The following is a 19,343-nucleotide window of genomic DNA, read 5'->3' as shown; positions in this document are numbered from 1 at the left end:
CATCCCTCTAACCCCACCCCCAGTTTATAAAGAGTTCACAAAAACTTTAGTCACTCACCCGATTCCAGTGCTGATCTCCCTTGGTTCTGGTTCAGTACTTCGCCTCCTCTGACGTCATCCAACATCATCCAATGACCTAATGCTCATGCACATTGAATTAATGCCTTTCTTTAGGGATTTTACTGTCACTGGATGTCCTCATGCAGAGTGTGTGGACATCCAGCGTCAGTTAGGTGACCTAGAGTCTAGTAAACCCCGGTAGTGGCTGTCTGGTAGATAGCCAGTAGAGGCTGTCTCAGCACTGTTAAATAAATGTTGCAGTTTCTCAAAAACTGCAATGTTTTACATTGCAGGATTAAGAGGATAGGGACACCCAGGCTACTTCAATGAGCTGAAACCGTCTAGGTGCCTACAGTGTCCTTCTAGATTTATTTTTCTGATCTCTTAGGCACATATTTATTAACTATACATGGTCAAATAAATATAATTTTAAAACTACTGGGAAGTGACAGTTCTTCTTTAGTGGCATACTGCTGGCAATGGAATGGAGAATTCTTTAAATATATTTTTTGAATAAAATCACACAGGATTTAATTTAAAAGATACATATATTTGGTAATTTTATTTAAGCCTAAATTATTCCATCATCACCGTAAAATCATATTTCTTATTCTAGTTTGAGACGTTTAATATTTTTAGACATGTTACAGCATAACCTTTTCTTATAGTCCAGTTCAGTCTTGTCAAGTCTAGGCAGGAAGATAATTGCATAATAACTCAACTTGAAGCTGATCAATTGAAAACATAACAAAATTGAGACAGCATTCATTTAATCAATATCCCTAGGTTTTGTCATCTGTCCCAGTGTTTAACCCCTTAATGTCTGACATGTCATGATTCCCTTTTATTCCAGAAGTTTGGTCCTTAAGGGGTTAATTCATTGTAATATTTCGGTATCATGCTGGCAATGAGTTTTCCTATTATATATTTTATTTTAAAAATGCATATTCTTTTAAAATAAAATGAATAAGTGCAAGAACCTCACAGTTGTCTGATCTCTTGGTATTTATATGTGCCAACTTGGAAAAATGATAAAAGATGTAATATATCTGAGTAAATATTTTCAGAACTCAATATATTTAAATTTATTTCTATATTTAACTCTTTTGCTACTAGCAGATTTTTCTAAAAAAACAAAACAAAATAGTGTAACATGGAGTACATAGCACATAAATATAAGACACTATTATAATTTTGTGAATAAATTGCTGTTCAGAGATAAATATCCACAAACACTGAAATTATGTAAATGTAAGCAATTTCACATTTTGATTTATTTAGTGACTTCAGAAACATAAGGGGATAACATTTGAAGAAATTATATGGTATCCCTTTTCCTGCTATATATAGCAGAGAATCTGAAATAATAAGTAAATATACCGATAATTTTTATTACAGAGTGGGTGGGATAAAAAAAGTAAAATTCAGCCTAAATGTACCCATATATTTTAACTTTTATAAAAGGAACACTGTAGGCACTTTAAAAACTTAATCTTATTGAAGTTGTTATAGTGCCTTCAGTGCTGGTCACCCAGACATACCCCCTAAAGCTTTTTTAAATAATTAGAAGGCTTGGAAGTTCGGCTTCAAGCCAAGCCTCCAAGCCCTCTTGGTATGAGATCCGGGAATGTTGAATGTTACTTCCTGGCTCTCATAATGTAAAATACCATCACATCACACACGAATGCGCAGTGCCATCATGTTCAGCCATAGAGTATTATTGAATACAATGATTCTCTATGGAGGAATCATAGGAACACCACAGCGAGAGTCATTAATGCGTAGCATTGAGTTGGCCTGTCATTCTAAATGCATGCCTCCAGGATGATGTAACTTGAGGTGAGGTCGCGGCAGCACAGAGGGAAACTTGGTGCTAGGAAAAAGATGAGTTTAATTTATATTTGTTTGTTTTTTTATTTTTACACAAAAACAAGGGGCATCAGGGCTGTAGAGTTAAGAATCCAGATATGTATTTCTAACGCTACAGAGTTTCCCACACAGAGAAGCATTCCCTCCAAATTTGCAGCATTAGACGTGAACTCACAGCAAAACCCCTGTACTGTGCTGTATAATTAACTTTAAATGTGGAGCATAAGAGTAGCACTGTCGCAAATTAAGTAATTAGAAGTGTTATTTCTCTCTCAGTTTTACAAGGCCTTACAATGAAATTGTGTCAGAACCCAAGGCTTTGTAGAACACCTTGCATATTACCAACGTGGATAACCCCTACCTCTACCAAGGCTACCAAAATTTGTTGACAGGAAAATATTGTTGTGCTGCAGTGTTTGGTCTTCCTTGGACACCCTCCAATGGGCAACTTCTATAGACTAGGTGCAATCGGTTTCTCTGATACTGTTATTATTAACAGATATAGAACATTCTGCAATGCTGTATAATAGGTGTAGAACCAATTCAAGGACATTCTACGTTACAAGCAAGGTTAGGTGAAGAGAGAAAAAAAGGATGTGAAGATAGTCCTGCTCACATGCACCTAGTATGTAGAAGCAAAGGAAGAGGTGGATTTTATACTTATCTGTATGTACATATGGTACAATGCAATATAAACACTACTATAGATAGTAATTGTAGTGAAATATATACACAAATACTTAGCTTAAATGTTATAATGCAGCCTCCCAAGATCGTTACCCAAAGAAGACGACCTTTTCATATATAGATAACCACAAACAATACAAAAACTTCGGGATACGGCTGAGAATGATTCTAAAAGGAACATAGAAAAATATACAAAATAGTGAAGTACAATTAACACATCTTATGCGCTATATATGAATGCACTCACAGAATTATATAGAATATATCACTCATAGGGTGCCTCCCCCGATAGATATGGGGGGCTGGTGGTCCCTTTGCTCCTCGTAAGACTCCTTAATAATGCTCAGGACTTCAAATGGGCAATGGTAGGAAAAGATGCTTTTATTGATAAAAGGTGAATAATCACTATCAATAAAATATAATAAAATTAAATGAAAACGGTATGGTCCCTCGTTCTGTAAAGAACTTCCTCAGGGACCGCATGTAGAAGTAAAATCAATGTACAATCATAACATGTAGAAAACACATCCTATTCCCCCATCCCCTAGTCCTCTTTAAATAGGGCTACTCCCTATGTCCATTGGTGGTTCCGTAGGTGGTACCCGGTGTCCGTCGCTTGATTGGTCATGTAGGTAGGTAATTCAGCTGTTTCACATTCTCCTCGCATTGCTGGTAATCAAATTTGGCGCGTTCGGCTAACCGGAACCGGAAGTATAGGTCATATCGCACTTCCGCGTTCCATATGCATTCCACGTGCGTTCCACCCACGGTTAATATGCGTTCCACCTTCGTTCTATTTCAACCTTATTATGCAATCATAAAATTCAACAAAGAGCAGTATATTCTATCTACTGAAAGGAAAAATTGTGTTAGTAACTTCATTATCTGCACATTTTATCTATAATTCAACTCATAACAAGTCACCATCTTTTAGTTATGATCAAACAGTGATACAAAATATTTAAAGAGTGAAATATGTGCAATAAAACACATTTTTATGACATATATAATTCAATCTCCCAAACATATCTCATATTAATTTAAAGTGTAATATACACAATAGAAATATATATTGTATATTGTATATAAATATTCATTGATTATTAATGTGATTTGTGTCAAAGAACTAAAATAAGAATAAATATGTAATGTTCCTATGGATAATCTCCAATATTAAATGGAGTTACACATATATCTAGCATCCTAAATAATTATAATGTGGGCATATTTTAACCTGTTCTTTCCATTAATGGATACATATAAAATTAATATTGTGTTAAGATATCTAAAGAAACCAAGTGTTTCCAAATTATAAAAAATCTCTATATCCAAATGCAATTGAATTCCCAAATACCAAGGAAATCCAACTACTACACATACTCAATATAACAAATACACTAACTATGTATAATTGTTGCATGTGAATAGAAGAAACTATATTAAAATGAAATAACAATAACCCCAAAAATATAAATAAATATAAATGTGTTAAAGACAAATAATTATATAAATCTTAATCCAGAAAACATACTAAATAAATCCCTATGTTGAGGCCTTGTGGCTCTAGGGTACTCAACCTATGTATCCAAAAGGTTTCCCTCTGAGATAATTTTTGGACCCTATCACCTCCTCGCCAGAATGGAAAAACTCTTTCAATACCCATAAACTTAAATTCCTTAAAAGTAAATAATGGACAGTTGGAACAGTGAGCCGGAACTGAATGGGTTGTAAGTTTTTTCCTAATATTATTTAAGTGTTCGAGTATTCTGACTTTCAGAATCCTTTTTTTTGGACCATACCGTTTTCATTTAATTTTATTATATTTTATTGATGGTGATTATTCACCTTTTATCAATAAAAGCATATTTTCATACCATTGCCCATTTGAAGTCCTGAGCATTATTAAGGAGTCTTACGAGGAGCTAAGGGACCACCAGCCCCCCATATCTATCGGGGGAGGCACCCTATGAGCGATATATTCTACATAATCCTGTGAGTGCATTCATATATAGCGCATAAGATGTGTTAATTGTACTTCACTATTTTGTATATTTTTCTATGTTCCTTTTAGAATCATTCTCAGCCCTATCCCGAAGTTTTTGTACTGTATGTACATACTATTCTACAGTTATATTATTACTGTTTTGAGCAGTGGCAGCTGGTGAAGTTTTAAGATGGTGGAGCACCAGCCTCCACCCACTGAGTTTGACTAGATCCTATCTCTTTGGAAACCAAACCTCCTGCTATAAATGAACTATTAACCCCTTAAGGACGCATGACGGAAATTTTCCGTCATTGCAGCACTCCCCTTAAGGACGCTGGACGGAAAATTTCCGTCCAAAATGAAAATTAACCCCTGATTGCCACAATCGCGGCAATCGTGGGGTTAATCTTCCTGTAGTGTGTCTCCCTATCGGAGGCACACTACCATGGGCTGTTTCACTGATTCAGCCCATGTGATCGCTCTGACCGGGAGTCAGAGTGATCACACGTGCTGCAGTGAAACCCAATCTGTTTCCCTGCAGCTCCGTGTGAGCTGTGAACAGCAGAGAGACAGATCGGTGCTGATCTTTCTCTCTGGCTGTAAAAAAAAAAGTTAGTTACAAAATCCCACCCCCCCTCACCTCTTTCAAATACAATTTAACCCCTTCCCTGCCCTTTGATCACTGCCTGCAGTGATCAAAATACAGATCACAGTATTTCACTGTGATCTGATTTTTTTCTTTTAACCCCTGAGGGTTAACTTTTATTTTTTTTAATCCTCAGGGGTTAAATGTATTTAATTAATTTGTTTAAATATTTTAAAATATTTATTTATTTAGCTAAGGTGGGTAGAAGTTAGTGGGGAATTTGGGAATTTAAGGTTAGGCTAGTTAGGGGTTAAAAGTTAAAAAAAAACAATAAAAAGTTAAAAAAACTTTTCAAAAGTTTAAACAAAGTTTTAAAATAGTAAAATAAGTTGTCAAAAGCTAAATAAAACTTTTTAAAAGTTAAAAAAAACTTTTAAAAAGTTAAAAAAATGTTTAAAAAAGGGGGAAAATGCGTATTACCGCTACACTTGGTACAGGCTAGCGAAAAAATGATACCGCGGTAATGTTTCAAATATGCCTTTTGAAACACCCTGGGGTGTCTTCTTTAGGAAATGGTATGCCTTTGTGAAGTAAATGGAAAACACAACCTATTAAAAAAATTCCAAAGTGGGGCATGGACCCAGCGTAAAAATTCTACCTTGAATGGCTGTGTCTCAAATGTGCCCCTTCAACGTTGTCATATACCTGGTAAAGGTACATACGGGGGTATTGCTGTACTCAGATGACATAGCGGAGCAACATATGATGTATTATATTGCTGTAACACATATAAGGTTTGCAAAATATATTTTACAAACTCATTGAGTATGTCAAAAAGGCATATAAAAAGCATATTACCACTACACTTGGTATAAGCTAGCGGAAAAATCATTTCACGCTAAGGGTTAAAATACATCTTTTGAAATACCCTAGGGTGTCTTCTTTAAGAAATGGTATGCCTTTTTGGGGTAGCTGGAATAATTAACCTACAAACAAACCTCCAAAGTGGGGTATGGACACAGCGTAAAAATGTAAAGTTTGAAAAAACTTAAATGGCTGTGTCTCAAATGTGCCCCTTCAATGTCCGCATATACCTGGCAAAGGTACATATGGGGATATTGCTGTGCTCAGACGACATAGCTGAGCAAGATAGGAAGTATTATATAGCCGTAGCACACATAAGGTTTGCAAAATATACAGTACAAACTCATTGTGTGTGTAAAAAAGGCAGTAAAAAATGCTTATTACCACTACACTTGGTACAAGCTAGCGGAAAAATGATTTCACGCTAAGGTTCAAAATACATCTTTTGAAATACCCTAGGGTGTCTTCTTTAAGAAATGGTATGCCTTTATGGGGTAGCTGGAATAATTAACCTACAAACAAACCTCCAAAGTGGGGTATGGACACAGCGTAAAAATGTAAAGTTTGAAAAAACTTAAATGGCTGTGTCTCAAATGTGCCCTTTCAATGTCCGCATATACATGGCAAAGGTACATATGGGGGTATTGCTGTGCTCAGATGACACAGCTGAGCAAGATAGGAAGTATTATATAGCTGTAGCACACATATCGTTTGTAAAATAAACAGTACAAACTCACGGTGTGTGTCAAAAAAGCAGAAAAAATGCTTATTACCACTACACTTGGTACAAGCTATCAGAAAAATGATCCCCCACTAAGGTTCAAAATATGCCTTTTGAAATACCCTGGGATGTCTTCTTTAAGAAATAGTATGCTTTTATGGGATAGTTGGAATATATAGCCTGCTAAAAAACTTCAAAGTGGGGTAACAACACAGCGTAAAAATTCAAAGTTTGACAAAACCTGCAATGGCTGTGTCTGAAATGTGCCCCTTCAACGTCCCCATATAACTGGCAAAGGTACATACGGGGGTATTGCTGTACTTAGACAACATAGCTGAGCAACATATAAAGTATTATAAAGCCATAGCACACATAAGGTTTGCAAAATATACAGTACAAACTCACTGTGTGTCAAAAAGGCAGAAAAAAAATGCTTTTTACCACTGCACTTGATACAAGCTAACGGAAAAATTATCCCACGCTAAGGTTCAAAATTTGCCATTTGAAATACCCTTGGGCGTCTTCTTTAAGAAATAGTATGCCTTTTTGGTGTAATTGGATAAAGCAGCCTGCTAACATATTTAAAAATAGAATACGGACCCATTAAAACTCTCCATGTAAATTCACACTTAAAAACCTGAACTTATCACATCTCTTTCACAGCACTGTAACTTCACAAAATAGTGTCTGGGTCATACATTGGGCATATTGTTTTACTCAGAAGAGGTAACTGAGCATACTTAGGGGGAATTTATGACAGTGGCACTTATCAAATGTAAGAAATACCCAGCGAAAATGCAACATGTATGTAAAAAAAAATATTATTTTTTTCTCACCACAAAATTTGAAATAAATTGGTGAAAACATGGTGGCAAGTTAAGGTATAATATATCCCTAATAACATACCCTGGAGTGTCTGCTTTCTCAAATGGAAGGCCTTTATGGGGTTATTTGAACAGTCAGATGGCTATAATGCCACAAATTCAGACATATGACCATCTATGAAAATTCCAACTATAGAAACTGAAATAGCATGGTCTCCTATATGGCACTGTAGCTTCACAGAATAGGGGCAAAGGTATACAATGGGGGTATCGTTGTACTCAGCAGATGTAGCTGAACACAATATGGGGTTCTGTACAGGGATAGCACACACTAGATTTACGAAATACACATTACAAAAACCTTGTTAAATGTGAATATGCCAAAATAGAGAAAAAACACAATTTTACTCCAATATTTAGCAGAGATTGGTGGTGAAATGGCTACGCAAAAAGTGTCAAACTAACCCTAGGTAAATAGCCTGTGATGTCTACTTTATATAAATATATACTTTTGTGTGGCAATTTTGTTTCCTGTAATGGGTATTAAACTTCCAAGACAAACATACCAACTTCTAAAATTGTTTCACATTGAAATTTTATTTTAGACCTTGTAGTTTGTGACCTGTAACTTTCAAAATAAACTGAAATCCTACACATATTATGAACTTGGTAAATCAAGACACATAAATAAATTGATTTTGAATTACTTTTCCTAAGCTGTACATATTATGCACACATTATTATTGCCAAAACGTGGGGAAAAAAGCGTTTGTTTTTTTTTTTTACATTATTTTGCATTGTTTTTTGTAATAAATGAGAATTTATACATGTATAGGTCACATCAAATTAAAGCCCTTTTTGTTGTCTAAAAAACAGTATATCATATGTGTTGGTACAATAAATGAGAGAGATGCAAATTGCAGTTGAACACAAAAAGCAAAAATTGCAAAAATTGCTTGTGTCCTTAAGGGTATGTCCAGCTTCTGAAGCTGTGTCCTTAAGGGGTTAAAATACTTGTCAAAATAATAATAATAAAAATAAACATTAAGTTATTGGTTTAACCCCTCGAGTCACAGATACATGATCTGTACACAGAAATCTAAGTGGCACACCCCTGGCACTAAAAGAGATAAAACATATAATAGCAAAAGCAATTTGTTTATTTGTATGTGGTAGTTAAAATTCCTATGTGTTTCACTGTATTTACTACCAACTTAATGCAAACAAAATTGAGCTGGATGTACCCCTGCTATTTTCAAATGGATTTTAATATAAATGCTTTATCATTATCCAAAGAATTAAAACAAAAAGCAGAAAAAAGTTTTGAAGGAATTTATAAAAAAATGTGGTAGATCAATACTTATAAGTATAGTAATTCCAGTTTTACTAAACAAGAATTGAAGAATCACTGCTCATATTCTCTTGAGTGACTCAGCAAACAATACATCATAAAGCTTAATTGAATGGTGACATTTTACTTATGTATAATACATATTAAAATGACTATTGCACATTAGTTCTGCATGTGTTTTGGCTTATAGAGCCAAGACATAACCATGGCTTGGCATATTTTGCAACCAGAAACAAGAAATGGGTACTCGGTAACCACAAAACAAAATCCATAAAGCCTTATTGCATCTTTTGGCAAACACAGCAAACATTTATCTAGTGTTTTCCGTAATGGAGAATATCTCAGAGTCTATTATTAATGCATAATGCATTTCCGTTGGGAATATAAAGTTATTATACGACCATTTAAATGTAGTCTATTTCTCTAAGTTCTAAATGATACAAACAAAACACTGTAGCCTTTTGCTATTTTTGATACTCTATTTAAGGAAATTGTGGTACAGGTTAAATAATAGGGAACATATTTAATATACTTAAAGTGAAAGGGTTACTCCAAAAAAAAAAAAAAAACAGTGTTGTAATAAAAAAGTTTGTTTGGTGCAAGTAACTCCTCTTTCAAAAATAAAACAAAGACATAAAGTAATAAACTTAAGTTTGATCTCTTGGCGAGGGAAAGTTTTCCCTGTAGCCCAGTCCTCTTGCTATGATGTCATTTCCCCTTACTTCAGGGAAAAGGATGTTATTGAGGCAGGGTTGAGGAAGGATATCAATTTGCATGAAAGTAGGAGCCATTTTGCCATTGGTTGTCCATCATGAGCATGTTATGTATGCTGTTGACAGATGTTTTTATTCATAGAATTCATATTAGTCAGTTGCTAAGAATGTAGAAAAAGGTGGAGTTATACCACCCGCAGCAAAATGAATTATTTCTGTCTGTAACGCTGCACAGAGAGACTTCAAGCATCATGACCACTTTAAGCCACTGAATCGGAGTTCAGTGGAGCATTTATGATTAGAGTTAGGCTCATAGTTACCAGTAAAATTTGAAAATAGAGTCAGTATAAGGATTGGGATATTATTTCATGTAGATTAGATACACAGCATAAGGGGCTAGTTTTATGGTCGAAGTGTGTACCAAGAAAGCAACAGAAATGTCCATGTTGTAGGTAATTCTGCAATGGTCAAAGTCGGAGGAAATCTCCTCATTTTATTTTAAATTATTGACGAATAAGCATTCATTTAGAAGACTATTGAAAACATATTAAAATACTTCATATATACTTAAAATAATTAAGCAGGAAAATGCAGTTCCTGCCAATTCCATGTTCTGGGTTTATTTTTTTATTTTTGTTTAAAACAGCTGAAAATGTTAAAGGAGTGCAAGCTTTGCGATTCTAATGCCAGGGCATATTGTATGTTCTAGCTGTTTTTTCAAATGCATTCATCAGTTTCAGTGCTCTTGAAAGAGTCCAATAATTGGCAACGACATGCTTGTAGTTTGTATCACTTTGATGATAGCAGCAGTCAAATCATTGAAATATTTATCCATTTGGTAATATTCCTCAGGTGTGCAAATCTAAGGCTATTTCATGATTAGATGGTTAGGTTATCTAGTAAAACAAAACGCGTAATGTATTTTGTACAGCATAGTCAAATATTTGTCATTATCAGATGTTTTAGCATAAGTATGGGTTTGAACTACAATTACATATGGTATTATACTGTTTTATTAATAGTGACATTGAAGTAATATTACAAGCACTGCAGTGCCTTGGCTTAATAATTAAAGATGAATTACCCAATGAAGATACCCGAGCCTGGAGGAGCCTCTTTAATTCGCTCTTCCAAGATTCCAGCATTTCTGTGGAATTTAATGGAATGACCTCCAAATATAGCAATATTCTGTGCTCACTCTTCTTTGAGTGCTGTGTGATTTTCGTTTAATTATTATAACATATCCTTTTAACATTTGACTGAATAATCATTGTGTGGCATTGCAATAACAAATCACATATTATTTAATAGTTTAATTAATACGACCCATTTTATAGCTAGATCATTTTCATCTTAGCTATTAAGAGGCTCTCTAAGCGGGTTTTGACACAATTTGTTTTATATATAATGGAGGTAGGTATATGTTTTATGATGCAAGAAACCCATTCATTAGCCATTGTGGAAATTATGCAAACGTATTGTTTATTGTTTATTTGCCTTTCTAAACACTTCTTGTAAAGCGAGTCTAATTTAAACTACTTACTGATTACTTTAAACTACTTACTTTATTGCACATTTTGTTTAATTTATAATTTCTTATTCCCTGCTCTGTTTATAACCTGCTAGACCATATATGTGGTTAAAGTTTCATTAACAGAGCAGGACATAAAAACTTCTAACAAAGGTTAACATCTCATTGAAAATTAAAAAAAAAAATTTGCATGCCGACTGTGTGAGTCAAAGCCAGGAGAGGTGTGGCTAGGGCTGCATGGACAAAGACAAAAGTGATTTAACCCCTAATGGCAGAGAACTGAGCAGTGAGACTGCAGGGGTATGATCTATACACCCAAACTGCTTTATTAAGCTAAAGTTGTTTTGATACCTATAGTATCACTCTAAGTCCAGTCCCACTGAAAAGTGAAATCTCTTGGCAAAGAAACCTATCAAGTGTCCAGGAATGTTTATTTGTAAGGTTGCCTTTCATGTAAATAGAATCACTGCACATAACAAGAGACATTGTGGTAAAGGAATAAATAACAAAACTGCTGTAATGAATTATTAATTTTCACACTTAGCTATGCTTAATGAGTAATTGTATGCTTCAGGGGCTTATGGATAGCTGCTTTTCATCATAAATATTGAGTTCAAGGACAGAGATATACCAGCCAATGTTTTTATTTTTTTAACGATGTGTTGGTATTTTTACATTAATTAATATCATTTTAATAGAATCAATGACATAGTGATCAAGCTGTGGATTTGCAGAAGTAATGTGACTAAGAAAAAATGTGCTATTTTGAAATGTACATATTGTCAGTGGTTTTAAGAGAATATAAAATATGCGTGTTAGTCAATCAGTGAACTGCCTTAACTGGTTAATGCACCAGTTGTTGAATCTGTTCAGTCTTCATGGTCTCAGGTCCAAATCCATATAGGATCTCCTCAGTCTTTCATCCTTCTGATGTTGATAATTGAGTATGATATGTTTAGGTAATAACTATGCTCTAGGCCTAGGACAACCTTTGTCACTCCAGATGTTGTGGACTACATCTCCCTTGATGCTTTGCTAGTGTTATGACTGTAATAGTATTGTGCGAGATATAGTCCACAACATTTGGAGTGCTAAAGGGTGCCTACCCTTAATCTAGGACATTTTAAATGCGAGAAAATCTTAAAAAATATGCTTCTTTTTATTATTTATTATTATTTTTTTTCAAATGATGTTTTGAATCACCATAATATCAATATTTGTCCCTTTTCTCACGTTGAAATTATTTTGTGAAAATGGGGCTTTATTGATGCAAATTATGAAGGGATTTCCATAATGGTATAATGACCTAGTCTTTGGACAAGTTAAAGGATTTTATGATTTGATGCTATGTTTACCTATTTTACACTGAATTAAACCCTTGACACCAACACATTTTTAACCTATTATCCTTCAATTTTAGGAGATAGTAAACTTCAACTGTCGGAAACTTGTTGCTACAATGCCTCTGTTTGCTAATGCAGACCCCAACTTTGTCACAGCTATGCTGAGCAAACTGAGGTTTGAGGTTTTCCAGCCCGGAGATTATATTATCCGTGAAGGAGCAGTTGGAAAGAAGATGTACTTTATTCAGCATGGTGTTGCTGGTGTCATAACTAAATCCAGCAGAGAAATGAAGTTAACTGATGGCTCATATTTTGGAGGTCAGTATGAAGGCATTTTAACTGTTCTTTTTTAGAGAGGACACATTTCACATACAAGCCATTGCAAGGTAAGTCTAGGATTATAAGAACTAGCAGACTTTAGGAAGTAATATGTCCATGTTGCACCTGTTCACAAATTACCCATCTGCTACTGGAATACGAGAAAGGCACTATTGTTTCTGCTGAAATAAAATATTACCTTTGAGCAAATTAGATGCTGTTAATAGAGCCTCTCTAGAGTCTCTAAAATTCATATTCACATTTGTATAGATATTAATTGAAGTTAAACCTAATAGATACCTAGAGAACTGTTCGTCCAGAAGTTAACATTATTCCTTTATTAAAGACCACATACAGTTACTCATGTTTTGATAAAACATATTCATTAAACACTTGTCACGGTATTTGATCACTGGCTTCCTTATTACGATGTCCCATGCCATTCATTGCATTTCCAAGCAGCAGACATTATGCGAGGAACTAAACCATTGCCTATTATTTGATACATGCCCACTGTCCTCTGCTTGTCTGGACTGAGTCCAGACTCACCTGTACATTTATTCACGTCTTTTGGGGTTATCATCAAAATGTCTAGTCATGTGCAGGTGACGTGCTTTTTATGGTTTCATAGTCAATTATATAATTTCCAAATACCATAGTGGAACTTAAAAATAAGCAGAGGTGTCAACTTTAATTTATTTTATATATTTATTTGCCAAGGACACATGTGATATGTTTGAGACCTCAATGTCTTTTTAGATACCGGTAGTTTATGGATAAAATAACAGTTCTTATTTTAGAAATGAGATTTCACATATTATTTTTACTGTTCAAATAAACAGTAATCAGCATTCAAATGCCGGTGAAATTATTGCCGAAGTTTTCTTATCATTTCTTGTTTTTGCAGAGATTTGTCTTCTGACAAAAGGTCGTCGAACTGCAAGTGTCAGAGCTGAGACATATTGCCGTCTGTATTCCTTGTCTGTGGAGAATTTTAATGAAGTACTGGAAGAATACCCAATGATGAGAAGAGCATTCGAAACTGTGGCCATTGACAGATTAGACAGGATAGGTATTATTTTCTTACACATATTTAAGTGTAATGTTCAGAGAGTATATTGTGAGATTTGTGTGTAATGTACATTTAGCTATTTTCAAATTGGATTACTGAACACCAGAACAGGTTTTTATCTCACTGAAGTCATTAAGTTTTGCATGTGCATGATGGATATGTTTTAAGTCTCTGCAAGGGCATCATTTTACCTAAATATTCTTAACAGTAAGCATCTGGGGTAATAAAAAATGAAAAAATGAAACAGGTCAAAATGTGAAAATAACTTGTGGTGGTACCATGTCAACATAATTGTGCTATTTAATTTGCGTATGGCACCCCATATGTAAACATTCTTTTAAAGGAACATTCACCTTGGAAGGTACAGGTAATATCCTGATGATTATCTTCTGTCATTAAAGACTGCTAAATCACAGTTAATAATAATATGCATTTTTTTCTTTACAGTTTGTTTTGTAATGAAACACGTTATTAGCTATATCAAACAGCTAAACTTTTATTTTTTTCAACTGCCCAGTAAAGTATTGGCCACATATATTTAACACATCAGAACTTCAATTTTGCTGAAATTTTATATATACACTGCCTTTGATATTGAGTTCATTTTAATAAGTAGACTATTTCTTAGGTTAAAACATTTTGTATAAGTTTACCATCAGTAAAATATTAATACATAACATTGATATGACATTGATAGATATCATTGAAACATTGTGTATATATAACATTGATATGTTGTTAGATAGGTTAGATATGTTGATATCTAACACTATATTGTTAGACAATATTGAAACAATTCTGATAGTCTAGATATTAATTCTATAATTCTTTAGCAAATGGGTTCAGCACCTAACATATATGGTAGGAAAAACTACATGAGTGTCAATAAATATATGGTTGCCTGTCACGTAAATAGTATTAGAAAGAATTGTATGAGGTTGCACACCACTACAATTAACAGCCAAACACACAAAACTTTTATAAAAAGCAAAACAAATTGTATTCATCCAAATTTTCAAGTAGCATAGTCAAATTAAGTTCCAAACTGCCTATATACACAATCCATCAAATTAATTACTAAGTTCATGTAAAACAAAAATAATACAATGGTATATATCCAAATGTGTTTTTTATATAACAGTTAATAACCCCCAAATGCAATAATTCATGTAAGAAAATTAACAAGGGGTGAGGGGTCCTTTAAAGTTTGGCTTATTACTTAACAAAACTATATCTCTCATTATGATGCAACTGCATACAAGAGGACCGAAATAATGTTTACAGAAGAATTTAAATTGGCTCAAGTGCTGTGGTTCCCAAACCAGTCCTCATGGCCCACCAACAGTCCAGGATTTATGTATGTTATTCCAACGGAGGAACTAAGAAAACCTGGACTGGTGGTGTAATGTACATTTTGCTATTTTTTAAGGACTGGTTTGGGAAATGCTGCTCTAGTGGAATAAATGTAAATAAATAAATTCTTCATCATCAGATTACCCGGACTGGGAAACAGGAAATGAGTGTTTAACATCTATGTATACATTTGAGGTCTGCACACTCAGAAACATAGTCCCTCCACAATTAGCCTTAGCCACATGTGACTGTATCCAAACATAGGCCTCAATTAAATTTTTGGGATATGTTTTTTTAGATTATCAAATTTTAGAAAAACTATTCAAATGGCCTTTAATGGTGACGTCTGTAAATAAATCATCATCAATCAAATCAGATTGTGGTTATTTGAAAAGTTTATCTGAAAAATAAAATTGAGTCCATAGTGAGATAATTGTCTAAATAGTCAAACAGTTGTGACATGATGATGAAGAGCTCAAGAGTAACCTAATGCCACAACACATTATTCTGATCGAACAAACCGTTGAAATAACAGCAATTTAACACCTCCAAACAAGAGTATTATCATTTATGCAGCAAATCACATCATCAGTAAAGTTAATAATTCATCAGTACAAAATAAATGCCCCCCACCCCCCAAAAAAAGAAAAAGTAAATTTACAGTATAAATTAACTTACATAAAAAAATATTTTTAAAAAATACAAATAAATCTATGAATAGGTAAACCACAATAAAGAAATAAAAAAGCAAACCTAAAAAAAAATACAAATTGAAACGTATATAAACAGCCTCAGAAGGACAAAAAATAATAACAAATGCATGGGTCCAATAAGCTATAATAACATATCTTACAAAGGAAAACCGCTCAAGTGGCTAAAGAAGAGAAAATAAGCAATATAGTGTAATGTATTATTAGCCAGTGCTATAACAGTTCTCAAAAATAATCAACTCACAATCTTCATTTGTACTCTATATGGATAATGCATCTATGGGTGAAATAGGACACACAAGCTGAATGCTATGGAGCCTGCCTAGGGGGGAAATAGTTGTTGATGTTGTTGTTTTATATATAAATACAAATTCAATATTTGACAAGTAGTACCATTACTCAACTCATGTTTGATTACATGAAGGTTAAATATTCCCCAATTCTGGTTGTATACATAATTCCACAAATACATAAAAATCATTAGTATACTTTTTTCAGACTGTGCCAGTTTATGAGCAAAACTATTGCTGTGTTTCCCGAATTAAAAGTATTCTGATAAAGAAATTATACATTTCTTGAAATTGATGGAGAACCTTGCTTTACTTTGTTTGCACCAATGTTTTTTTAGGTACCATAGAAATGCATAGTTTATATGTGTCCACTCTACATAAATGTAGTTTGCAGCACAAGGTTTAGCAAACAGTGTTTGTTGGCGGATACAATATTCTTGAAAAACAAAACAAAGTATACTCTCAGGAAAGAACTGAAGAACAGTAGTCATGACACTGATAAAGAACACAATGGTGCTTGGAATATATACTACAAAAAATGGACATACATTGAGTAATATTGCAACCTAATGAGCGTGATCTCTCACGACATTAAGGTCAGAAAATCGGAAAGATAGGTTTGATGTTGCCCTGGAGAGATGAAAACCAACTTTTCCATACTTTAGAACCATAGGCTCAGGGGTAGATTACTTCCGTAAGAGAGGTATGAGCTGATTAGCTATGTTAAGGATCTGGGTTGCCATAGATTAAAATTTGAAGGTAATTTTTATGTAAAAGCAAATGAGACATTTATGCATTCTAATGTGGCCCAAACATATGTTAATATCTACTCAAATATGCTAGAAGAACATGTTCTATACAAATATTTGATGAACATGTCATATATATAATATCATGTTACTTATATATTTGCTAGGGTGGTGAAAGCCAGATGGTGTCCTTCATATTTAAATACAGGAACTGCTATTACATGGGCTGTCTTTTCCATTACAATGTAATGGTAAAGGATTGCGTGAAACACATAGGGACATTGGAGGCTCATTATTTTGTTATCTTTTCTACATTGTCTAACATCACACTGTGTACATTTTATGCCCATCCTTATACAGTCAAAAAAGTGTTGCAGATCATTTTCCATGTATTTCTGTTTTTCTACTTATTTTTTGTGGTGTGTACTTATTTACACTGGATGACAGAGAGCCCTGAAAGAGGAGGGTGGGTGAACAAAATATAAAATTTAACAAGCTGTTATCTCTCACAAACTATCTCCATATCTGCTTGCTATACACTGAAAGGAATGTTGATGAAAATTGTGTTTCCAAGTTATCGACCATGAATCAATTTGGATTTGAAGTGGCTTTATGGATTAATCACTTAAATGTTATAGGGGGTATGAATGAGGATTATAAACATATATACATATGATATTGTTTAGATGCAATATCATTCCAGAATTTAAGTGTATACCCTGGTGTCTTACAGTGCTTTTCTGTCTCCTGGTCCAGGTACAACTGGCAATAACTATAATAAACATTCTCAATTGAGTTCCTGAAATGGACTGCTTTGCTCATTGTATCTACTTGTAGAGTAACGACTAATTAAATTTTTGTATCTTTTTAATGCATATATTTTGTGTTTTTATAGTTTATTTTATTCATTTGGGATAGTGCTGCACTTTACAAATTTTTTGAGTAGTGAAGAGTATTCTATTGACTTTGTTTTTTAATTATCTATTTGCCTTATTTAAGCCGATTTTATTGTTGTTTAAATACACTTTGCAGTACATATCAAACAATATAGTTTTGTTTAGCTTTCATAACTGTATTACAGAATACATTTTTCTATTTTCATAGTATGTCTACATTAATTTATTGGTGTTTAACCTCATACCTCATATTGTTTGATACAATTTAATTCTACATATTATTTCCAAAATAAGTTAAGCAGGTTAAAACAAATATGTAAATAGAAAACCCTGTTTGTATCACCCAAATCTATTGTAGGGGCTAGATTATTACTGTTTCATACAATTATTGATATATCTGGTAATGTTTTAAAATGTACGAGTAGTGAACTTTGATGCTTGATTCCATGCATGCTGCAAGTGCTTCTGCTGCTGAATCTACCTAAAATATATTACTGCTACTAGATTGCTGCTGCTAACAAATCTGCCATACTTGTTTTGCTGCAATTCTGTAGTATTTTATAGGTAGACTGAGAGTGCTTAACTGAGGTTTCCTTATGTTTTTGTTTCTTTTTGCACTTTTATATATATTTTTTTCAATCAACGTAATATGAAATCCATCATTTTTCAATGCATATAACACATTTTCACTGATTTCTAATTTATTATAAATTCTAAATTGGGTCTATAACATCAAGTCTGAATTCATTGTTTTTCATAAAACATCATCTGTATTCACAAGAGAAAGTCACATGTTTCTATTCCAAAAGAACAATTGTGTTTAAAATCCATTTAATATTTCTATAAATGGAGCACATATTTAAAAACAACTTTTGAAATACAAAAAAAAACAAAAAAAAACAAATTATATATAAGCTTTAACTCACTATTTACCTAACAGTGAATTGAAGCAAATAGGCTAACTAGGAAATGTAATAACCAAACCACTTAAATTGGATGGAGATGTTTTACCAAGAGTTATTCACTAAACAGGAAATTGTAGAGAATAGAAAAGGGGATTTAAAATGTTAGGCTAAAATAGCTAATCTGAAATAAATTCATGTAATTTTTATTTTAATAATTTGTTTTTTGTTATTTAAAATGAACATTTCCCTTTTTAATTCAACACAATTCCCATTTTAGAGGCTGTTTTTGTCTACATTTACAATATTGCACGGTGGTTGGTGCGATATTAATGTCAATAATAATATTACGTTCTGAACTCTCTGCACCTTATTGTTTAGTGAATAGAATAATATTGTATTACATAAAATCTCAAATTAACTGCCTATTTCTTTATTTCTCAAATGTGGTACACTTATTATTTAATAAATAATCTGTACATTATTTGCATTGGTGATAATTTATATTCACTTTCATGGG

At 33.5% G+C, this 19,343-nt stretch overlaps 1 protein-coding gene across 1 annotated transcript in view; it reads left to right on the top strand.

Annotated features, from left to right (window-relative positions):
• The window catches only part of HCN1 (hyperpolarization activated cyclic nucleotide gated potassium channel 1), a 406,158-nt gene that overhangs the window by 372,672 nt on the left and 14,143 nt on the right, over positions 1-19,343 (top strand). Inside the window, exons 6-7 of the mRNA XM_063456876.1 lie at positions 12,611-12,851; positions 13,759-13,923. Of these exons, the coding sequence (XP_063312946.1) occupies positions 12,611-12,851; positions 13,759-13,923 (406 nt within the window). The remainder of the gene's footprint in view (positions 1-12,610; positions 12,852-13,758; positions 13,924-19,343) is intronic.

This window comes from Pelobates fuscus, chromosome 5 (genome assembly GCF_036172605.1).
Source record: "Pelobates fuscus isolate aPelFus1 chromosome 5, aPelFus1.pri, whole genome shotgun sequence".
NCBI classification, from domain to species: domain Eukaryota; kingdom Metazoa; phylum Chordata; class Amphibia; order Anura; family Pelobatidae; genus Pelobates; species Pelobates fuscus.
Note: the sequence above shows the minus strand (reverse complement) of the source record. Positions and strands in the feature narration are given on the sequence as shown.